Source organism: Varanus komodoensis, unplaced genomic scaffold (assembly GCF_004798865.1).
Source record: "Varanus komodoensis strain SLA01 unplaced genomic scaffold, ASM479886v1 scaffold9, whole genome shotgun sequence".
NCBI classification, from domain to species: Eukaryota; Metazoa; Chordata; class Lepidosauria; order Squamata; family Varanidae; genus Varanus; species Varanus komodoensis.
The window spans coordinates 6,210,776-6,235,858 of NW_025336598.1; the positions used below are offsets into that span (position 1 = coordinate 6,210,776).

General features: G+C 41.1%; 1 protein-coding gene across 1 annotated transcript in view; it reads left to right on the forward strand.

The window, feature by feature from the left end:
- Positions 1 to 17,371, forward strand: part of HTT (huntingtin) — a 454,323-nt gene extending 436,952 nt beyond the window's left edge. The window contains exon 66 of the mRNA XM_044417929.1: positions 17,221 to 17,371. Coding sequence (XP_044273864.1) covers positions 17,221 to 17,235 — 15 coding nt within the window. The 3' untranslated portion in view covers positions 17,236 to 17,371. The remainder of the gene's footprint in view (positions 1 to 17,220) is intronic.
- The last annotated feature ends 7,712 nt before the right edge of the window (positions 17,372 to 25,083 follow it).

Here is a 25,083-nt window from a genome sequence, read left to right on the forward strand (position 1 = left end):
GGGGTGGGGAGTGGGGGGGAGAGATACTGAAAGGTAAAGCAGATGCATGATTCTAACCTTGTAGTACAACACACCATGTACTCCTCCCACACAAGCCTTGAAGTCCACAGTTAAGACCTGACATGCTTTTTAAACAGATCTTCACAACATAGAACCAAATAGACACCAAATCATTGGAACAGTTAAGTAGAACCTGATTTAAGTTGGTCATTGTCAGTGTGTAGCACTAAACAACCCAAGACTAATAAAAACAATCCCTTTGTCTTCAGAATGAATGTATGCCTTGCGGTAACCAACAAGGAAATGCCGTCAGCTTAAAGCTGCATCCAGGGCAATCCTATGTGTGTTTAGACAGGAAAACAGTTCTATAATTCCCAGCATACCCTCCCTTCCTGGAGGGATGCTGGGAGTTGTAGGAATACAGTGAGAGAGAAAACTATTGGCTCAGTTGTGATCATGTGACATTTGGTGTCCTGTACTGCTCATATTGCAAGACATTGCTCATATATCAAGTTAAATTTTATTAGAAATGTTTGCTCGTTTTGCAGAACGCTCACAGAACAAGTTACTTGCAATCTAAGGTTTTACTGTAGTCAGAATCCAAAGGAGATAGGATGAAGAAGGAACCCCAATTCAGATCTTCCAAGACCAGTACCAAGAAATCCAGCAAAAACAAAGGCACTAGGCCACTGTGAAACTGCATAAGTGAAGCATTTGCACAAGTGGAGGCTCTAAGTGCAAATAATTTGAAATTAGAGTGGAAAAACATATACAGCAACTTCTGAAAGAGAAGTACAGTATCTCTTAACAATCTTCAGCGTAGAGCCAGATTTCAAAAATAAGATTCTCAAAACAATAATGAAAAGAAGGCAGGGTATTTAAATTTGCAGATTTAAATGCAAATTAAATCTGTCAAATAAAAAGTACAGGCAACAAGGTCTTTCAAGATATCTGTAAAAACAGATGATTAAAACAACAGATGTCAGTAAGATAAATTACACTGAAATCAGATAGGATGGCTAGTTTGGACCAAAGCACAAAGTTAGTGATCATCAGTATGACTAACAATTTACAGCAGAACCATTTTGTTTAATGTGCCACCTCCTCCTGATCATAGTTGCTCCTCACTCCTGCTGCTGGCTCATTTGGGCATGTGAGGAGCTTTGCTCTGTCATAGGCTAAGGAATAGAGGAGGAATCAACTAAGCAGTGCTGCTCCTTTCTGTCACACTCCCCAGCAGATTCCGCCTCCCCAGCTTTGCCTGAGAATGGATCGGACAAGCCCTCCTGTTTGAGCAGTCCCCTCTGGAGCAGGAGGGGAGAGTGCCCAACCAGCTTGTCCTCTCTGCTGTGCTTCAGGACATGATCCCTGTTTGTAGAGAACAGGCTGCTTAACAGCTGTGGTGCCTCCCCACGGTGTCTCCTCCTGCCTGGAGGACAGTAGGGAAGAAAATGGCAGATGAGAGGCGGGGTGAGATGCTGAACCTGATCATATTTCAGGCACTTCCACACACAAAACTGCATGGAAGTGGTATTGCTTGTTATGATGTGTAACTATTGTGTGTCAACCCACAACAAAGCAAGAGAAGTAGCAGCTACCCTTGCCAAGCAGCCAGACAGCCTGGCTGACAACTGCCCCCAAGGTGCCCAAATGGCACATAAGTGCAGTTGTCAGAAACTTCTCTAATCATTGCTCCAGGCCTCTTCTTCATTCTCAAGGCAATGGCACAGAGAGGTCCTCCCTTCCTGCAGCTCAGTAAGTTTTTCTGAAGCAGGAGGAAAGATTCCCAATCTGCTGAATGCCACTGCTTCATATTTGTGGGACTGTAATCAGTGGATGGATGAATGGGCCTATTCTAGGTGAAGAAACTCCGAAAACCTGACAAATAGTAAGGAGCAAGAAGGCAATAAAATGGACTCTGAGTTCCTGGATGAAAAGCAGAGAAATGCTGACAGAGTGAGAAGGTTATAATGCTTGGCAGATAGTCCCAAGATTAATTTATAAGGATTGATGTGAAGAAAGCAAGTGATAAGAGCATTCCTGGGGAAGTATATTCTTGGGGAAGTGAAGCAATGAACCAGATGAGACTGGACAGTGAGTTCTAGCCTAAAGAACAAAGGGTTTGAATAAAGAGCTCAGGTAAGGGATACAAAGCAGGGACTTAGCAAGTTTCATTGTGTCCAACTTGTCAGCACTGCAATGTTTGCATCACACATCGCTCCATTTGAGACTGAGCAAATCAAAATGGGGTTTCCCTGGTGAGTATGAAAGGATATGAAAGTTAGTGTGAGTGAAAGTGATTCCCCTTATACTGTATTCAGTAAAAGTGCTTTTGATTTGTAAATCCAGTACTGACTGTCTAGATTTACGCACAGATTACACACAGCCTACTTCTATCTCCACTCTCCGAGCTCTTGGGGTAATAAGCATTGCTCAGGATTGAAAAGAACAGAAAGATCTTTTTGTGGCAGGAGTGGCATCAAGTGGATTGGCCATTCCTCCCCACTCCTGCTTGAAAATAGACCTCAGTACACCAAGAATTGGGAAGCCTTGCTCTGTTACCTCATCATTGGGTCAGTGGTGCTTAGCACTCCTGCCTTCTGCTTGAGAGGTCTACTTTGAAGCAGTAGGCAGAGGTGACATCTCTGCTCCTCACTACCATCCCATGCTTGAGGCAGTAGTGCAGAGGGGAATCAGTACACCTGTATCTTCAAGAGGAAGCCTTTCCAGCCAAAGGCTCCCCTATCATCTTGATTGTGTTTTAGTGCACAAGCTCTGCTTGCACAATAGGACTGCTTGCAGTGGGAATAATGGTACTTTCCAACTTGATATTCTCCCAATGAGTATGACCTCACCTCCCAGTGCTGCCAGCCAGCATTTAAGGATGTCATAGAATCATAGAATAGTAGAGTTGGAAGAGGCCAAAGGGCCATCAGGTCCAACCCCCTGCTCAGTGCAGGACTCCAGGTGAGTAAGACTCCATCTTAAATGTCTGCAGTGTGGGAGAGGCCATGACCTTTCTAGATAAGTGGTTCCATTGTCATACTGCTCTAAGACAGGAAGTTCTTCCTGTGATTTGAGCCCATTATTCTGTGTCCTTCATTCTGGGATGATTGAGAAATAATCCTGGCCTCCCTGTTTGTGATAGCCTTTCAAGCACTTGAAGAATACTGTCTTATCTCCCCTCATCTTCTCAAGGCTAAACATGCCCAGCTATTTCAATATCTCCTTACAGGACTTTGTTTCCAATCCTCAGATCATACCTGTTGCCCTCCTCTGAACCCTTTCCAGCTTTTCTGCATTTTTCTTCAACTGTGGTGCCCAGAACTGGACACAGTATGTATATATGTATGTATGTATGTATGTATGTATTTTATTTATTTAGGGAACTTCTATGCCGCCCCATTCGCCGAAGCCTTGGGGCAGCTCACAATCATAAATAACTAACATAATATAAAACAATATAATTTAACAGTATAAATTAAGTCGCCCTGTCCAAAGAATAAAATAAATAATATTAACAATAAAAATAACGTTTGAATAAAAAGGTCTTTGCCTGGCGCCAAAAAACAAATAACGACGGCACCAGGCGGACCTCTCTGGGGAGTGCATTACCATAGATTGGGCGCCACCGCAGAGAAAGCCCTCCTCCGAGTAGTTACCCTCCTAATTTTCTTCACAGAGGGTTCCCGGAGAAGGGCCTCTCCCGCTGATCTCAAGGGGCAGGCGGGCATATATGGACCAGTAACCAGACCAGTATTCCTAACCAGTGCTGAGTAAAGGAGAACTACTGATTTGGAAGTGATACTTCTATTAATGCAGCCCAAACTAGCATTTTAACCTTTTTGCTGCCACAACCCATTGTTGACTCGTATTCAGCTTGTGATCTACAACTATTCCAAGATCTTTCTTATCTGCAGTACTGTTCCCCCCCCCCACACACACTTTTTTATTTTTAAACAGAAAATAAAAACAATTGAAGTACAAATACATATTCTTCAAAATAATAATATTAGCATCTAAATTAACAATAAACACCGTGCACCCACTCCCCAGGAGACCAATTGATACTTCCATTTCACTTCATATATTGTAACAATTAACAGTATATAATGTACTTTATACCCATATCCCCTCCAAAAATTCATATATGCTTGATTAAGCTTACAGCCTTTCCCTTCCATCAGTACTGCTTTTACAAAATTTTCCTATATTTCATTATTTTTATTTACTTTTATTACCCCTTTTTATTTTTATTTCTGTTGTCAATTTATCATTAACAATGATATTCCATATTTCATTATACCATTCATTCCTTTGTATAACCCAATTCTGTTTCCAATATTTAACCCCCTAGCTCCCACTATCACATTTAGAATCAATTTTTCGTTAGCTTCATTTATAGCCTGATTTTCAATCAGCAACAATAACACAATTCTTGGTGACATTTCTAAATCTGTGTCTAGAATTTCTAATTTCATTAAACACCATAGCCCATATCTTTTGTATATTATCACAGTCCCACCACATATGTTTATAAGTTCCAATCTCTTTTCCACATCTCCAACAGATATTAGAATATTCATCATCAGTTTGGTTTAACTTAACTGGCGTTAAATACCATCTCCATATCACTTTATATCCATGTTCTTTAATTCTAACTGACATATGCTTACATACTCTTTTATTCCAAATATTCTTCCCATCCTCATCTATTTCACCTGCATCCATTTCCCAAATTTATTTTACAATTTTTGTCTGATCCCCTAATTCTATTAATATTTTATAAATTTTAGCAATTCTTCCTTTACTTGTATATTCTTCCTTAATCTCACATTGTTTTACCATCATTTCAAATTTTGTTAATTGTCTTTCTTCCTCTCTGAATTTTTCCTCCATCTTTATCCATTTTTCTAACTGAATTAAATTTAACCAATTTAATTTGGCTTCTGCCAATATACTCCTTAATTGTGTTATATTTTATCTTATTTTTCCAGTCTTTCCATTTATATATTTCATTATTTTTTAAAATTTATTAATCCAATCCTTTGATTCTATTTTTGGGAATTTCTCCATTTTGACCACTGGTGTTATCAGAGAAATTCCTGGCATTAATTTCTGTCTCTATTTTTCCCATACTTCCATCATATTTTTTGAAAAGGGATTTTGAATTCTCTTAATAATCTTTTTATATACTTTTTAAACTAGTATGTCTCTAAGTGATCACATGTTTCCCTTAATTCTTTTAATTCAATATCACTCCACATTCATTCTTTGCTTTGGGCTATAATATCTGGAACTATCTTTAATTGGTTTGCTACCCAATACTTTTTAAAATCTGGAATACTCAGCCCTCTTTTTTTTTTTTTTTTGAGATTCATACTGTAGTACTTTGCTTACTCTTGCTCTCTTCCCTCCATTAGAATAAACCTCTAATTACGTCTGCATTTCCTTTAATTCTTGATCATAAAACTTGATTGGAATCATCCAAAACAAAAAATGGCAGAATTTTCATTTTTGTTACTGCTATTCTTCCAAACCATGATAATATTACCTTTTCACATCTTCCTATTTTATCTTTTATATCCTTTTTTAACTTTTCCTAATTTTTCTTCTTTAACTCTTGACTATTTTTGGAATATTAATTCCTATCTAATACTAATATCTTTTTACTTTATATTTTCTTTTAATATATCCAATTCTTCACTATTAAGGTTATGTAACATCATTTCCGATTTTTCCCAATTTACTTGCAACCCACTATACATCCCAAATTCCTTTAAATGTAAAAAAATTCTCTCTGTAGTATTTATTCTGCAATGTATGGCTGTGAAAGCTGGATCATAAGGAAGACTGAGTGCCGAAGAATTGAGGCCTTTGAATTGTGGTGCTGGAGAAGAGTCCTGCAAGACCCTTGGACTGCAAGGCGATCAAACCAGTCAGTGCTAGAGGAGATCAACCCTGACTGCTCTTTAGAAGGCCAGATACTGAAGATGAAACCCAAATACCGGAATGTTGTCCATGGGGTTGCGATGGGTCGGACACAACTTCGTGACTAACAACAACAACATAGTGTTTATTGGATCTTGAAATGTTTTCAATGTATCATCTGCAAATAAATTAATTTTAATTTTCTGAAATACATTTGCCAGTACTTCCATCATTAATGCAAATAATATTGGGGATGAAGGGCAACCCTGTTTCGTTCCTCAGCTTAAGATTATTGTTTCTGTCATACCATCATTTACAATTATTTTTGCTGTATTTTCTGAATATAATTGATTTATTACTTGCTTAAATTTTATTCCAGACCCTATCTTTTCAATTAAAATCTTCATGTCCACACAATCAAAGGCTTTAAATATATTTAATGCTAGTATACTTGCCTTTATATCTTGCTTCTCAATATAGTAGTGAATATTTAATCCTCTCCTTACTATGTCTGACATTTGTCGACCTCTTATAAACCCACATTGATCATTCTTTGCTACCCCTCTTCCTTTGCTGTACCATATGATTTTTCATATACATCTGCCCAATGAAATTTTAATTCATTCACTTCATCTTTCTTTTGATGTGTTTCTTGTAAAAATATAGTATCTGCTTTTTTCTTATGAATAGATTTTTCAATTCTAGCTCATTTATATTTTTCTCCCAACTTACTCCTGCCCCCACCATATTCCCCACCACATTCATGTATATAAACCCCCCTACCCATCCTGTGGAGATTTCCTCCTACCTGCCACTTCAGGCTTCCAGGGGGGGGGGAGTATAAGTATATTAAATATTAAGTATATTAAATATAATATTAGTGTTAAGTATATTAAATACTTAATATTTAGGAAACATTCAATAGAATATTCTATTATAATTCAATACTCAATATTTAAGAAACATTCAGTAACAACCACAACACTACCAACTACAATAGATTTTCTATATCACATGTAAATTTTCTTGCTTTCTTCTCTCTCGCCTTTCCGTTTCTACGGAGAAACTGAACCTCCTGCTGCAAAATCCAATTTCTCCTTCTCTGGCTGATCTCTCTTCTTCTCTGATCCTTCTTGGAAATGTAAGCATATCCAGTAATTTCTGCATTTGCGCTGCGTATTCATCATCAATAATTCCAAGCTCCTTTAATACCTTCAGCACTTCCTCCTTTGTATCAACTCTGTAATACTTTCCATTATATGAAAACCTCAGAAAAACCAGAAACCCCCAGCTATATTTAATGGAATTCTTCTTTAGTATTTGACAAACTTGGAACTTATCTCTCTTGCACTGCAAAGTCTCAGTACATAAATCAGGAAAAACTTGAATCTAGTAACCCTCAAACATGATTGATGTCATATTCTGTAATTTCCATTTCAATTGTTCTTTTTTGCATATGACCAGAAGCAGACTGCAATGTCTTACGGTGTTTTTCTTCCAGCTCTTCTTGGGCCGACTCTATGTATCACATCAATATCATATCTTGTAAAGAGGACATCTGGAAGAATAAATTTAGCCCAGTCCAGTATTGATTGAATGAGTTTATCTTCATTCTCATTCTCATTCCCATCCTCTGGATATCCTTTAAGGCGTAAATTTGATCTTGGTTATCTGTCCCAGATCTCAATCATACTTTTTGAGACCTGATCTATCTTAGTCATCTGATTTTTTAACTTTTTATCTTATTCTTCCATCTGAATTTACACTTCTGTGATTGTTTATTCTCTTGAGTTTATTTAATTAAATCTTTTATTTCTACACCCATATTATCTATTTTAACATTTAATTGCTTGATATCAGTCTTCATTTCTCTGAATTCCTGTAAAAGTATATCAAGCTTGTCTGGTTGTGTTAATGGTTGAGATGCTGGTATTGATTTTTCCAGTGATGATCTCTTTTTCCCATTCATTTCACAACTCTTCTCTACTCTTTTCAAATGCAAATCCGATGGGTGAAGTTTCACTTTAGATCTTTGCCAGATGCTTTCTGCACTCTTGCTACGTTTTGACATCCAGCTACCAGAGAAAGTCTTAAATTCATAATAATAATTTTTTAATGATCCACTGTTGTTATTTAATATCCAACTAGGAGGAGAAAGCTCTTAAATTTAATAATAACTTATATACAGACCACAATTGCTATTTAGCTTTCAGTCAGCATATAGATCTCTTGATTTTCAACAGCTGCAATTGAACTTCTAGGCAGCAAAGGGAGAAGGAGCTCAAAGATTGCTATTCACAAAAGACAGTCTTATATGTATTTTGTCCTCTTTCTCAGCCCATATGTTTCAATACATCACTTCCTCTTCTCTTAAATCTTATCTTTTATCTCCACAGTAGCAAAACAACACAGAGAAGCTAATCCTGGGACATTAATTAACTTTGATATACATTCCTCAAAGCTCTATCCCAGTATTTGCTTTTTCAGCACCTTCTCAGCTTTGTAATTGCGTGGGAGGAGAGGGAAAGTCTATCTGCAAATTTGGGGTTTTTATGGGGTTTTTATGACTTTCTTCAGCAACTTCAACAATGCCCTCTTTTTATCCTGCCCTTCAAGCTATTTTAAAACTTTTAAAAAGTACAGCCAAGGTGCTAGGAGAAAGCCATCTCAGCATCTTAGTATAAAGTTTTGTCTTTAATTTTTCCCAGACCAACATCAATGAGTTCCTAATATAATGGTTTAGAAAGTAACCATGTGTCTTACATTTCTTGTACCACATAACAGCATGCCATCCCATTTGTAAATCATGTCCTTCAAGATATAAAATTCTTTTGTTTCTTAATGTTATCTATTCTTTTAACCACATTAAAACACATGGTTGATAATACAACAACCAGTTGGGAACACCAAAGCCCCCGTTCCCTTTAGCTTCCTGGGGCATTTTTAACTTAATCCTTGATTTCTTCTTTTGGCATATAAATCTCAAAACTTTTGTATTTAAATCATCAAAAAACTTTTTGTCAGTTTTTAAAGGAATTGTTTGGAATAAAAACAAAAGCTTAGGTAATATATTCATTTTAACTATAGCTATTCTTGCCAAAAGTGATAATTGTAAATTAGTCCATTTTTCTAAATCACTCTTAATCTCCTTAAGTAATTTGACATAGTTATTTTCTTTCAGTGTAGCACATCTAGCTATTAAAGAAATTCCCAAATATTTAACCTTTTTAACTATTTGAAGATCTACTTGTTCCATCAAAGTTGTTTTATGTTCCAGTGAAAGATTTTTGACTAGAAGCTTAGTTGTTTCCCTATTTATTTTCATCCCGGTAACTTCACCATAATCTAGAGTTTAGGCATCGTTACCAAGGGATCTTCTAAAATAAGGACTAAGTCATCTGCAAACGCTTGGAGTTTGTAGCTTTCATCTCTGATTCTAGCACCTTTAATATCTTCTCTAACACTTCTGTTTAAAACTTCTAAGATTAGTATGAATAACAATGGCAATAAGGGGCATCCTTTTCTTGTGCCCTTTTGAATATCTATAGTCTCTGTAAATTCTCCATTGACTATTATCCTGGCAGTCTGTTTTTGGTAAATACTTGTTATTGCGTTTATAATTTTTTCACCAAATTACATTTGTTCTAATTGCTGTTTCATAAATTGCCAATTGACATTGTCAGATGCCTTCTGCACATCCAGAAACAATAGGTCCATTGATTTTTCAGAATGCACTTCATACTACTCTAAAATATCCAGGATGATCCTTCATACTACTCTAAAATATCCAGGATGATCCTCTAATTTGTCTCTTAGGTAAAAAGCCATTTTGATCTATGTGTATAAAGTCTATTAAGAATTTTTTCAACATTTCTGCCATTACAGAAACAAAGATGTTATAATCCACATTTAAAAGTGATATTGGTCTATAGTTTTGAATCTGTGTCAAGTCTGTGTAATCTTTCGGGATTAAAGTGATATTTGCCTCGATCCAAATATTTAGTGTTCTAGCATCTGACAGAGCAGCATTACATATACCCTTCAGAGGTGTACTTAAAATTTTTTCAAAACATTCAGCAGAGTTTATAAATCCTTTGAAGGAATTTTTACTATGCTCCTTAAGGATATATGTAGTGCAGCATTGTTAAATGCTAAAATACCAAATACTTGGACAGAGGCAAATATCACATTAATACCGAAAGAAGACACAGACTTGACGCAGATTCAAAATTATAGACTGATATCACTATTAAACGTGGATTACAAATGTTTGCCTCCATAATGGCAGAAAGATTGAAGAAGTATCTAACAGACTTTATTCACTCAGATCAAAACGGTTTCTTACCTAAAAGGCAAATGAGGAATAACTTGAGAACTATCTTGGACATCTTAGAGTATTATGAGATACATACGGAAAAACCAATGGCACTATTATTCATGGACGCACAGAAGGCTTTTGACAATGTTAACTGGCAATTTATGAAGCAACAGCTAGCTCAAATGGAGTTTGGTGAAAAGTTTATTAATGCAATATCAAGCACCTATCAAAAGCAGTCTGCTACGATTATAATCAATGGAGAATTTACAAATATTGTAAATATACAAAAGGGTACAAGACAAGGATGCCTGCTATCACCTCTGTTGTTTATATTGATCTTAGAAGTGTTAAACAGAAATATCAGGGATGATATGGACATTAAAGGCACTAGAATCAGAGATGAAAGCTATAAATTGCAAGCATTTGGAGATGATCTAGTTTTCATAACGGAGGAACCCTTACTAACAATGCCTAAACTCCTACAAAGGATTGAAGAATATGGCGAGGTTACTGGGATGAAAATAAATAGAGAAAAGACAAAATCATTAGTAAAAAAATCTCACACAGGAGCAGAGAAAAACTCTGCTGGAACGAGTAGACTTGCAGATTGTTAAAAAGGTTAAATATTTGGGAATTTATCTTACAGCTAAGTGTACCACTCTGAAAGAAGACAATTATGCTAAACTATTGAAGGATATTAAGAGTGATCTGGAAAAATGGGCTAATTTGCAATTATCCTCGCTGGGAAGAATAGCACTAGTTAAAATGAATATATTACCAAAGCTTTTGTTTTTATTTCAAATGATTCCTATAACAATTGATAGAAAAGTTTTTGATGATTTAAATTTTCAAATCTCAAGATTTATATGGAGAAAAGCAGGTTGCTTACCTGTAACTGATGTTCTTCGAGTGGCCATCTGTGCATTCACACATATGGGTGCTGCGCCTGCGCAGTGCCTAGGCCAGAAGATTAGAAAGCTAACGGTTTTTGGCGGGAAAATTCTGCTCCCCTCCCCCTCAGTGGTATAAATAGGGTGGAGTGTCCTCCATTTTACTCAGTCTTGAAGACCGAACGCTTGCCCCCTTGAGGTTGAAAGCATATGACAGTAACAATGGTACCGAAATATTAAAGTATGGTACCGAGAAAAAATTCATCCACTCACCGACACCGAGCGGGGCCAGCGAGTGGGTTGTGTGAATGCACAGGTGGCCACTCGAAGAACATCAGTTACAGGTAAGCAACCTGCTTTTCTTTGTCGTGACCTCTGTGCATCACACATATGGGTGATTAGCAAGCTTATCAGACTCAGAGGAGGGAGGTGTTGTCAGCGAAGAATAGATGAGAGAACTGCTCTGCCAAAAGAGCAGTCCTGTCTGGCATAGACATCCAGCCGATAATGCTTGGCGAAAGTGCATGGAGCAGCCCATGTTGCAGCTCTGCAGATATCTTGAAGTGGAACCCCCACGGCAAAGGCAGACGAAGTCACTACTGCTCGCATAGAATGACCTCTTGGAAACATAGGTAAGTCTATTTTTGCTAGCTGGTATGCCAGGACGATAGTTTTGACAGTCCATTTAGAAAGTCTCTGAGATGTGACTGGGGACCCTTTGTTATGCTCGGAATACTTAATAAGAGTCTATTAGAATGACGGAAGGGTTCTGCATGAGATCTGTAAAAAGCCAAGCAGCGTCAAACATTGAGAGTGTGAAGAGACCTTTCTATCTGATTGAAAGGCGATGGAAAGAACGCAGGCAAAACAACCTCTTGACTCATGTGGAATGGCGTAGCCACCTTAGGCAGAAACGATGAATCCATCCGAAGAACAACCTTTTCCTTAATGGAAATTCAAATACGGTGAGTCTATTCAAAGAGCACAAAGTTCGCTAGCTCTCTGAGCTGATGTGACTGCTATAAGGAAGGCTGTTTTCCAAGAAACAAGGCATAGGTCAACGGTCGCCAGAGGTTCGAACGGGGGCTTTGTAAGCGCCTAAAGTATTATGGAAAGGCTCCACGTTGGCATAGCAGGACAAATGGAAGGATGTAAATTCTGTAATCCCCTAATGAAATGCTGAACCAGAGGTTGAGAGAAGACCGATGAGCCCTGTACAGCACCACAATAATGTGATATGGCAGCTGCGTAAACTTTAATGGATGATGGTTTAAGTCCTGAGTGGTACAGTTCCAGGAAGACTTGTAAGATGTTCTCAATCGAGGCCATCCCAGGAGCAAACAAATGGCGTTTGGCAAAAGATGAGAATTCCTTCCATTTCGCCGCATAAGACCAATGGGTGGACGGTCTTAAAGCAGATTCAAGAATCACTTGAATTTCCAGATCGAAAGCTGTCGGTACCAAAGCGGTTGTCGTCAAATTCAAGGAAGGAGCCGTTTGTACAGTTCGTCGAGCCGGGTTCTCCAGTGCTTGAGATGTCATCATTATCGAGTCAGCCACATGGTTTAGCTGATGTGCCAGGCCATCAGCTTCAATGAGGTCAAATCTGGATGCCGGATCGCTCCGTTCTGCTGTGTTAACAACTGAGGAATTGTTGGGAGCCGAAGGAACATTCCTTTGGATAGTCGAAGGAGAGTGGCAAACCAAGGTTGTCTCGGCCACCACCGGGTTATTAATATCCCTGTGGTGTTGTCTTGAACTATTTTCGATGCCACTCTTGTTAGAAGTGGGATTGGAGGGAACATGTAGAAAGTCATGTTGTCCCAAGGGTTCGTGGGAGCATCCCCTGTCAATCCCGATCTGATACCCGCTCTAGAACAATACTGATCGCATACCATTGTCTCAGATAGCAAACAAGTCCATGTCCGGGTAACCCCATAAACGGAAGAGGTTTTCGCAAAGTTGTCTGTTCAACTCCCACTCGTAGGTTGTTGACATCTGTCTGCTCAGCATGTCTGCTTCTACGTTGTCAGTTCCTGCCAAGTGAACCGCTAGGAGTAGTATGCCCCTTGGGATACACCAATCCCAAATTTCCATCGATAGACGTGCTAGAGTTGGTGACTTTGTCCCGCCCTGCTTGTTGATGTAAAAAACAGCAGTGATGTTGTCTGATGCTGTCGTGCCTGATGCCCCGACAGAGGCAGCACCTCACGAGGAGGTCTTGTGCCTAAGACCCTGTACCCAAATGTCAACCCCACAACCTAGCTTGGGAACGGCTGAGTAGATAGCCGTACCTCATCCTGACCCTTTGCCCATTGAGGAAACTCCCGAGCCTACATCAAAGCAAGAGAGCTCCGAGGGAAAAGACACTATGAGTTCTGCTCATGGAGAGCCTGAGCAGACTGACACACCCCCCTCCAGATGCTGAACTGCCTGAGCATGATGCAGGAGACGCAGGAGGCGGGACAGACTTTTCTCTCGCGACCAAAAGACAAATTCTGAGATGATGGGAACAAAAACAGTCTTTGTCCCACCTCAGGGAGGAAAGGCGAGACCAAGATAGCTAGTCCCACGTGGGCTCAGGAAGAGACGTCACTAGAGAACTAGCATCTGACTTGTAAAGACTTCAACAGTAGAGCTTATCAGTATTGTTGTAAATCTCGCAGACAAGTAGCAATAAAAGACTTTAGTTTTATTGCCCGTGAGCTTGTGGGTTGTTTATACGTTGAGCAATTCTCAACAGATGCAATCTGGACAACTTGACGGCATAGTACAGTCTTGAAGGATTTGAGAGCGTTGAAAATTGTCAGAAGTTTGAGGAAGTTGATATGCTTCGTTGTTTCTTGTCAATTCCAAGTCCCTTGGACCCAAAGTCCTGAACATGCTGCACTCCATCTGAGTAGGGATGCGTCAGTGTACAGAGTTGTTGGTTGAGGTGGTCGGAACGGAATGCCGATAGACAGGTTGTCTGGAACAGTCCACCAAGTCAAAGTACATAGGATTGACAGTGGGATCCGGATCAGCTTGGTGGGAGAATCCCCATGTGGGTGAAATGATCTGTTGAAAAACAGCTGTATAGGCTGCAGACGCAGTCTGGTGTATGGAACAATGGCAACTGCAGCAGCCATGTGTCCTAGGAGTCTCTGGAAGGTTATGGCTGGTACCATTCTGTGTCGTTGGAGTCGATGAATATGGCTGCAGAGAGTATTTTGACGGTTCGGAGGAAGGAAGGCTCTCTCCTGAGTAGAATCGAAGCGTGCGCCGATGAAGTCAATGACCTGCGTGGGAATAAGGGACGATTTCTCGCGGTTAATGCAAAGTCCAAGATCATCAAGTAGAGTGCAAGTCTCGTGTACAGCTAAGAGAAGGTCTTGTCTAGTCTGCGACACAATGAGCCAATCGTCCAAATACAGGTATATTTGTATGCCCTGAGTCCATAAGTGTGCACACACCGGAGCCATACACTTTGTGAAAACTCTAGGGGCAATAGCCAGGCCGAAAGGCAAAACATTGAATTTGAATATATCGGATCCAACAGTGAAACAGAAAGAGCCTGTGAGAAGGATGGATAGAAATATGGAAGTAAACATCCTTCAAGTCCAGTGAGGCGAACCAGTCCTCTCTCCTCAGCAACGGAAAGATACTTTGTAAAGTGGTCATCCAAAACTTTTTAGGTTTGATGTACCTACTAACATTTCGCAAGTCCAGGATCGGACGAAGACCACCGTCCTGTTTCGGGACCGTAAAATATCTGGAATAGAATCCATGCAGTCCTTCAGAGCAGGAGAGCTGTCGAATCACTCCTTTACGAAGTAGCTGGTAGACTTCGTCGCATAGTACCGAATAACAGGGTGTAAAACAAATGGGACTCGACGGAGGAACGACATCGAATTTTATCCTATATCCGAGATGGATGATAGACAACACCCACCTATCAGATGTAATGGACTCCCAAATGGGGAGTCGGTTTTGGAGCCGGTCCCCAAAAGGGAGAGGGGAAGGTGGGGAGTGGAGAGAGAGAATGGTCTGCCCAGACAGTCAATGTTGATGCTTCTCGGTGTCGAAACGTTGACGGCCCTGGAAGAAGCGTGGATGCTGCCTCTGACATTGCTGTCTTTGTTGGTACTGCTGTCAAGGCTGATATTGCTGGCGGTAGGAGGATCGAGGCCATTGCCACTTACGTTTTTGCTGAGGAAGTTCCATGCGGCATACAGTCATGCACGATTCGTGGATCGACTTCAGCTTATGGTCAGTCTTCTGGTGGAAAAGTCCATTGCTGTCAAACGGCATTTCCTCAATCCTCCTCTTCGTCTGGAAAATTACAATTTCGTAGCCACGCATGGCGGCACAGAGAAATGGCACTGACAAGGGCCCTCGAGTCAGTGTCCACGTGGTGCCTGGCAGTGGAGAGTTGTTGTATCGCCACCTACATCGCCTCCTTTATGAAGACTCTGGCCAAGTCCGCTTGGTGGTCCAGAAGGGAGGAGGCAACGTTATCCAGCTTTTGCATTATGAAGTACTGGTAATGTGCCAGTTTTGCTTCATAATTCGATATGCACAGGCCGAGCCCAGAGGCCGCATAGACTTGACGTGCGAGCATATTGATTTTCCTCTCTTGCTTGTCACGAGGGGCCGTGTGACCCCTCGACTCCCTGCCCTGGGAGGACTCAACCACCTCCGAGTTGGCTTTGTTTGACGGAGCAGGAATGGGATGTCGTCCTCCCGAACCCGATACATGGCCTCGTACCAACGAGACGTAGCCTGTGGTTGAGCCAGTTGGTCCCAGGGCTGGACCATAGCCTGACGAAGTGTCGTAATGAGTGGAAGGGCTATGGCTGCAGGCTGCTCTCCCCTGACGATGTCGTAAAAGCGATCGGTACTGGGACCAGGGCGGTGATGGGCCTCAATTTTCAGAGACCAAACAAGGCAGGAGATGAGCTCTGCAAAGGTGAAATGCGGTTCGTCAGGGGATGCAGGGCCTTGGGAGGTGATAGCCACATCAGGAGACATAGAATCAACCTCTGACTCATCTGATTCTTCGTGGTAGCGGTGGCAATCGCTAGAAGATGAGGTTTCCGGAGAGGTTGAACGTCCTCTCTCCATACGCCTCGACATAGATGGGGCCTCTCTCGGGACCGATGGTGACTGACGGTCCCATGGGTAAAAGGCATATGGTTGGTAATCACTCCAGCCGGGGAAACCACCATATCCAGGCATTGGCCAATCCTCATCTTGGTGCTCAGACAAGCGGCTTCGACATCTGGGAGGTGATGGTGAATCTGCAGGTGGCTCAGCTGCAGGCATCGGAGTTGGAGAGCGTTAGCTTGATGGGGAGTCTCTGATCTCTCCATCAGAAATGGACTCCCTAAGCAGCTCCTCTGGCTGTTGAGGAGGCGTGCTCTCAGGCCAAATAGATTGCCTGGGGGATCCCGGCAGGGTCACCTGCATCGTGGATTGCAGGGCCGGTCCCGAGGGAGTCGGTACCGCAGCAGTGGTTGGTACCAAAAAGCCCAGTGAACCCGAACCACGATGTTTGGGGTGGTTGGGTTTTTTGCCCTTATGGGCGGGCTTGTCCACCTTTTCCTTCCTCGGCTTCTTGTGCACAGAGGGCTTGTCTGAGCCGGTATGCTTATGCTTCTCCCGTTTTTTGGCTGGGAAAGAAGATAACTGCTGGGCCTCCATAGAAGTGGCGCCTTTGTCTGAAGGATGCTGTGGAGGAGTGGCAGAAGCCAGAGCAGGGTGCTTCGAAGGTGCACCAGCGGTAGAGGCGGAGTGCTGAGAGGGCACAGCCGAAGAGGAACCAGGCCTTAAGACTAATTGGTCCAATTGCATCAAGTCCTGGTCCCATAGGAGTTTGCAGAGACAATTCTCCCTATTTTTCCTAGCTTGCTTGGTAAATGTCAAGTAGTGGCCGCATTTGTCGGTTCTATGCCCCTCACCAAGGCAGAGGAGGCATAGGTCATGTGGATCCGTGGGCAACATTTTGGAACCACATTCAATGCATTTGCGGAATGCCGCTCACGAAAGAGAAAGGAGAAGATAGAGCAGAGGGTAAGATAATATTTTTGGTTTTTTTTATAGGAACGAAAGGTTTGAAGAAAGAACGGGTTAAGAGGAAACTTGGAGTAGAAGAGGATAGAGACAAGATATATAAAAAGTGTAAAAACAAACAGTGAACACGAGGATCTAAGCGAGAGACGAACAGGCACAAGGCACAGCGAATGGCAGTCACAAAGACTGAGTAAAATGGCAGACACTCTATTTATACCACTGAGGAGGAGGGGAGCGGAGTTTTCCCACCAAAAACCATTAGCTTTCTAATCTTCTGGCCTAGGCACTGCGCAAGCACAGCACCCATATGTGTGATGAATAGAGGCCATGACGAAGAAAGAAGAAACCAAGGATTAAATTAAAAATACTTCAGGAGGCTAAAGAGAATGGGGGCTTTCAAGCTTCTGTTTTGACGTGGCTAAAAAAATTGATAACTTTAAGAAATAAGTGAATCTTGTATCTTGAAGGGCATGATTTGCAAATGGGCTGGCATCCTTATATGTGGTATGAAAAGGCTAAGCTACATGGCTCTTTTTTAAGTCACTATATTAGGAAATCATTAATGTCAGTGTGGGAAAAGTTAAAGACAAAATTGTATAATAAATTACCAAGATGGCTTTCACCTATGGAAGCTCTTGTATATCCAAATGCATTGACTTTTGAAGGGATCATAAGATATGACGACATTCTGGATAATGATGCAGGATTGAAAATGAATCAAGAAACACAAGAGCAAGGATCTAATATTTCTTGGTGGCATAAGGTGCAGATACAATCGAGATATGCTAAAGACTATAAAACTTGGGGCTTTTATAAAGATTTAGCAGCATTTGATCAGGTGATGCTTAAATCAGATGAGAAAATGATTAAAAGATGATATAGTTTCTTTCTTGATAGGAGAATGGAAGATGAACAGGTTAAGGAAACTATGATAACGTGGGCACAAAACTTTGGATATAATATTGAATTAGAAAAGTGGCAAAAGCTGTGGGAAAGAAATATTAAGGTAACATTAGCAACTTCGTATGAAGAAAACCTGTATAAAATGTTTTATAGATGGTATCTGTCACCAAATAGATTAGCTAAGATGTTTCCAAATATGTCAAATGGATGTTGGAAATGTAAACATAAACTGGGTACTTTTTATCATATGTGGTGGACTTGTGATAATGCGAAAAAGTATTGGATTAAAATACATAAATGGCTTGAGGAAATGTTACAAAAATCCTTAGCTTTTATACCTGAAGTTTTCTTATTAGGCATTATACCTGTCGATATTAGTAAACAAGAAATGTACTTGATTTTACATGTAATTACTGCGGCGAGGATTACATTTGCTCAACACTGGAAAAGTGAAGAACCACCCACCGACGAACTGATCCTAAAAAAAGATCTTGGACTGTGCAGAAATGGATAGATTGACTTTGTCATTGAAGGAGAAAGAAGATACTGATTTCTATCAAACTTGGGACTCTTTTTATTATTGGCTAGAGAAACGGGACTTCGTATAGATTTAAATCTGTTTCTAAGTTATCATAAATGGAAAAAATTGTGGGGGCTGACCCAGCAGGTCCGATGTTTCTGATGATTGATGTTGTTTTTAGTTTTTCTTTGTTTTAGGGTTATAATTTTGAATAAAACTTATAAAAAAATTCTTCAAAACATTTATAATACTCCACTGGTAATGCGTCCAGGCCAGGAGTTTTGTCATTTTTTTGTCTCTTAATCACATCAATTACTTCTGTCATTGTTATTTCCTCATTTAGTATTTTTTGAAATTTCTCCGGCAACTTTGGTAAATTTTCCTTTTGTATATATTCATGAATTTTCTCAGTTGATAGTTCTTCGGCTTGGTATAACTTTGTAAAAAAAATCTTCCACTGTTTTCTTTATTGACATGTTTTGTACCTGTAATTGTCCTTCTCCATCTTTCAACTTGAATATTAATCTCTTTTTCTTTCTTTAATTTATAAGCTAACCATCTCCCCGGGCTGTTAGCATTTTCAAAAAAATTTTGCGTGGTCATATTCATTTGTTTAGCTAATTCGTTTATTTCTAAAAGATTCAATTTATGTTTTAAAGTATTCATCTGTATCTTGAGATCTTTTTTGATGGATCTTTCAGCAGTTCCTGTTCGAGCTTCGTCAGCTCATCTATTAGTTTAAGTCATTCCTGTTTTTTCTTTTTATTTTTGCTGAATAAGTTATGATCAGACCCCTGACATATGCTTTAGCAGTATCCCAAATGTTTTGTAAAGAAGTTTCTTCAACTTTTTTTCTTGAAAGAAGAATTTTAATTCCTTTGTTATTTCTTCTTTAAAGTTTTTATTATTTAAATAGAGATTTGTTAAGTGTTCATCTAGGCATTTTTGTTATTCCTTTCAAGGTCATGGTTATGGGATTATGGTCAGCCCAGACATTTGTGTCTATTTCAACTTCTAGCAAGTCTGAAATTAGGTCTGGAGTTATCCAGATCATATCAATTCTAGACCATGACCTATGTCTATTCGAATAAAAAGTATATTTAGCTGTGGTTGTGTTTTTATGTCTCCAGGCATCTGTAAGTCTAAATTCTTCTACTACGTTGAAGAAGGACTTAGGAAGTATTCTCCTTCCTCTCTTCCCATTAGTATCACTCTTATAGTCCATTTTTTGTTCAACAATTGCATTAAAATCTCCCATTAAGCAAAGAGTTTGATATTCAGTTTGTAGAAGTAAGGTATGTAATTTTTGATAAAAAAAAACTTCTTGATGAGGTGCATAGATTGTTTTGTTTTACTGTCACCTTGACCAATAAAATTCTACCATCTTCATCTGAAAAGATATGCTTAGGATCCAGATTTTCTTTAATATATAAGGCCAAACCTCTTTTATTTTGATGGGCCGAAGATATAAATAATTTGCTGAGTTTTGAACATTCCAGAAGTTTATGATGTTGTCTTTTTATGTGTGTTTCTTGTAGACAAATTACATCTATTTTCAATTTTTGAAGTTGAGAAAAAATTATTTTCTACTTAGGAGATGAGTTTAGTCCATTTATATTCACAGATAATAAGTAAATTCTTCCTTCCATTTAGAGATCGATATTTATATAGTGTATATACCTATTTATATTTAGGTTTTACGCTTCTAGCTTTTCTCTTTTTGCTCTAATAACTGTTCATCTCTTTGTTGATCTAAAATTGCTATTTATTTTTCTTCTGGAAGGTAAGGTATTGCAGCCGCTGCCTCACCATTTTTCCTTTTCTCCTTTTCTTCAGTCCATTCTTCATCTTCAAATGAACTTCTAAAATTTTCACAAAATCCTTGGGCCTTAAAAGTTGAATCCAGGCTATATCTTGTAGAATACCAAGTAAAAAATATCCCTTCTGGTAGTATCCATCTGAACATGATTCCTTTCGCTATCAGCTTGGAAGTGAGGAATTGGTACTTCTACCATCCTTCTCTATTTCTCCAAGGTATTTGTTTCAAAACAGTTACATCATGTTGGTTGTATCTTAATGGTTTATTACATGAAATTTTAAGAACTTGATCTTTTGTAGATCTTTTTGTAAACTTAATGTGGACTTCTCTCAGAATGTTATGTGTTCTTACATAGCTTGAATTTACTCTATAAACCAGGTCAATTTCTTTATCAATCTCTTCCTTTTCAAGGCCAAGAGCATCTGCTAACATAGCATTTATTGTCACTTAGGTTTTCTTTTTCTTTTTTTTGTCTCTGGTATATTCTGTAGTCTTAAATAGTTAAATGCCTTCTCCATCTCCAATATAGCGACTGAGTCCCACAGTGACTTATTTGCTTGTGTCAACTGTTGCATTACTTTATCCATCTTTTCAGTTTTCTTATCAATGTCATCAGTCTTCTTTCCATTTCTTGTATTTTTTGTTCATTCTGCACTGTTTTAAGTCGAATATTTCTAAGTTGATTATTTATGTCCAGAACATGACTGTCCAATTTATCCAGTCTTTCATTTTGTTCCAAAGCCAATTTTTGAGTGATTTTTTGAATGGACTCTTGCATAGATCCTTGCATTGCCAACAGTGTTATCTGTAAGTTCTTTTAATATTTTTCCTGTTGAATCATCAAATCTAGAGGTTTTGGTTGGTGTGTTGGACTTTGGGTCACGAATGTGGGTGCAAATGCTGATGAATGGTGGTTTTTTTTTATGGTGAAAAAGAGACTTTATTAAGATAGCCTGTTATAAAACAAAGTAGACACAAGATGGCAGCAGTGAGGCACAAAAAGTTTTTAGGTGTTCAAAATGCCTGTTATGAGGCAAAAGAGCCACAAGATGGAAGCAAAGGGCTATTTGTTGTAGTAATTGAATAGTTTCATTTTTATGTACAATGTCTGGAAATTATCAGATCGCTATGTCGTCTCAAAAAAGAAATGTAAAGAAGCAAAAAAGAACTTTTTCTACCAATTGCTCTACAGTAAGTTTCAATTTTAATTCTTCACCCTTGAGGAGATTAAAAAGAATCTCTTTTCCAGTTCTCGAAGTTCCCCATTTCCGATTACTATCCCCTAGTGCTGTTGCCACTTAGACTACACAGGGAGAGGGGTATTCTCTTTCTCTGTCAAAAGGGGCCTTTTATTCAGTTTGATGCTTAGTCCAAAAGTTTCTTTTGAGGGCAATACAGTAGTCCCCCCAAATCCGTGGGGGTTGCACTCGTACAGCACCCGCAAATTGTGAAAAAACACAAATTTTGAATGTAGTAAAAGTTCATTGGCAGAAGCCTTAGAACAAGGGTCCTCAAACTTTTTGAACAGGGGGCCAGTTGAAAGGTGCTGGCAATGGGCGCGGGCCGCCAAGGTGTTGTGGGTGGGGGGGCAAGGGCCAGGTTGGGCCAGGCCAGGGGGCGCACATGCACGCAGTGAGGCAGAGGTAGGGGCGGGTGCACGTAAAGATCATTTTCTCCAAGCACATCCAAACCAATCTCCTTGCAAACAAGGAGATCGGTTTGGACTCGCTCGGAGAAAACATTCTCCTCGTGAGCAAGCGACCACATCGAAAATTCCGCGAAAGACTGAGGCTGCAAATGCTGAACCGCGACTTCACAGGGGTATACTGTATTTTAAATTGGGTATTTGCTCACCCAGCAGGTCTGATGTCTACTTTCAATTTTTTTTCTTCGCTGTTTAGCCGGTGCCAACAGCTAGTGAGGGGGAGCACCCCTCTTGTTCCGTTCACCAAGAATCCATGACCTTCCCCCGGCAGATAGGGGGTAACCCCCCCCCCCTCGCACAAATCAGAGGTGGCTCGAATTTCTGCTCCTAGCCCCTACAGTGCTTGGATGGGCTTGACGAAGCCTGCTGGAGAATGGATTGAGGCACAAAGTGCGGAGCTCCCGTTCTTCACTGCCGATCTCGCTGCGACGTCAATCTGAAGTCAACTGAAACTTCTTGTATGATCACATATGTACTCTTCTAATTCACAAAATAGGGAAGTCAATGGAGGGAACCAGTGGGAGAAAGTTGCTCTAAAGCAAAAAGAAAAGTGGCTCTAAGTTGTTCAGCATCAGGTTTTCACAAGCCCACAGTCACTTCTGCATATTACATTTTGCATCCTGTCCACATGATTTTACATGCTTTTGGGGGATGAATTTCACTTGCACATTCTCCCTCCTTCAAGAAGAATGTGGCATTAACGCCTTATTGACCTTAGAAATCTTAACGCACCATTTCCTTGCTGTTTGGTGCCTGGTTGAAAACTATACAGCCTTAAATTTCTTTTTTGGTAAGCTGTAGTTTTTGAAATTGAATTGGAAAGAATTCTTTATTGTTGACCTTGATTTTATTAGCAATATATTCCTTAAAATGCTTTTAAAAAATCTTCTTGTCTGTCGCCTGTTTTTTTGTTTGGCGTGTGCTTGCATTCCTTCTTGTCCTCTTGATTTGGGCAAGTCTTCCTTTCCTGAAAAAAAGCAAGGGACCAATTATGTGTAGACTGCTTTGTAGGTCAACACAACCTGAGCTGAGAGTTGGAAACCTGAGGCTTCATGGAAAGTTAACTCCCTTCTACAGTGTCTTTCAGTTTGTCAGGTGTAGGCTCATTAGGATGGGATTTTATCTGTCAAATTGGGAGGAAGGTGAAGTGCAGTCATTTTTGTGCTATGGGTCTGTGCAAGCCCTTTTGGCTCTGGCCTCTTGGCAACACAGCAGAGGCACAGGCTGGGAGAGAGCGCTGAGTGGCCAGGGGACTGGCAAAGGCAAGGTAGGAGCTGGGCAGGGGAGCAGAGGGCCAGGAGCAGCAGAGTGGAAGGGCGTCGTCCCTTGTCTGTGTCCCTTAGCTGGGGCCCGGGCTGTCCAGAGATTCCCTTCCCTGAGACACAGGGGTTTGTTTTGTTTGTGCTGTGCTGTGCTTTGTTTTGTTTTGTTTTTCTTCCAATTTAAATTTAAGTTTATTTTATCCTTGTGTGTGTGTGTGTGTGCAAGTGGGTTTTTGTCTGGAAGAACTGGGTGAGTGAGAGGAACTGCAGGACAAACAAGGCAGGGGACCAAGGTAAGGTCTCAGAAGGAATACCGATGGCAGACCAGGAGATGGCCTTAGCGGGAATCATGGGTGTTGCTGTCCGCTGTGACAGCTGCAACATGTTCGGCCTTCTCCCCCAGGAAAGGCAGGGATACACTTGCCCTCAGTGCAAGTTGGTGACCCTGCTAGAAGAGGAGGTGAGGTGCCTGTGGGCCGAGAGAGCTCTCCAGGTCCCCCCGGAGCAGCCCCCCTCTGGACAGAGGGTTGAGGGAGAGAGCACGGGAGGAGCAGCTGTGGAGACATGGAGGTATGTCACCAAAAGGAGGAGGAGGTCAGCACGGCCTCCTCCTTCTCCTGGCACCAATCTGGAGCTGGGAAACAGGTTCTCTCCACTTGGGGAGGCTGGGGCTGATAAGGACTCGAGGGACCAGCGGGACCCCCAGCCTGGGATGTCAGGTGGAAGGGGGCCGCTGCAGGAGAGGCGAGGGCCAGGGCACGGCCGCCCACCAGCAACAGGAAGGTACGGTGGCGGGTGATTGTTGTTGGGGACTCCCTGCTGAGGGGCACTGAGGCGGCAGTGTGCCGCCCCAACCTGGAGACAAGGGAGGTTTGCTGCCTGCCGGGCACACGCATCCGGCATGGGAAGGACAGAGTGGAGCGTCTTATTTGCTCTGGGGGTCACCAGCCACTCCTGGTGATCCATGTGGGCACAAACGATGTGGCCAGGCAGGGTGTGGTTGGGACCACCAGGGACTTTGAGGCCTTGGGGAAGAAACTCAGGGAGCTAACAGCCCAAGTGGCCTTCTCGTCAATCTTACCTGTCCAGGGATTTGGGCCAGGAAGGGACAGGAGGGCCTCCCAGGTGAACAACTGGCTTAGGGTGTGGTGCCAGAAGGAACGCTTCAGGTTCCTCGACCACGGCACTCGTTTTCTTGCCAGTGGACTTCTGGCAAGGGACGGGTTAAACCTCATGAGGATGGGGAAAAGGTCCTTTGGAAATGCTCTAGCGAGCTTCGTCCGGAAGACTTTAAACTGAGCCAGGGGGGAGGGTTCAGGCCCTCCAGTAACGTGTCTGCACTGCACAAGTGTGCGGGGAGGATCAGGGCTCTGGGAGTAGGGTTTTAGAGATACTGCAGGGACTCCTACAGAGAGGGGCCAGGTATCAGGGAGGATGGAAGGAAGGAGGAGGCTGGGAACTCCAAGGAAGGGAAGCGGGGGGAAGGAGCTGAGGTGCATGTACACCAATGCTAGGAGCATGGGTAAAAAGCAGGAAGAGCTTGAAGCTCTCCTGGGAATAGGAGGGTATGATCTGGTGGGAATCACAGAAACTTGGTGGGATGAAAGGCAAGTCTGGAATGTGAACATAGAAGGGTATCACCTTTTTAGAAACAACAGAAAGGGAAAGAGAGGTGGGGGTGTGG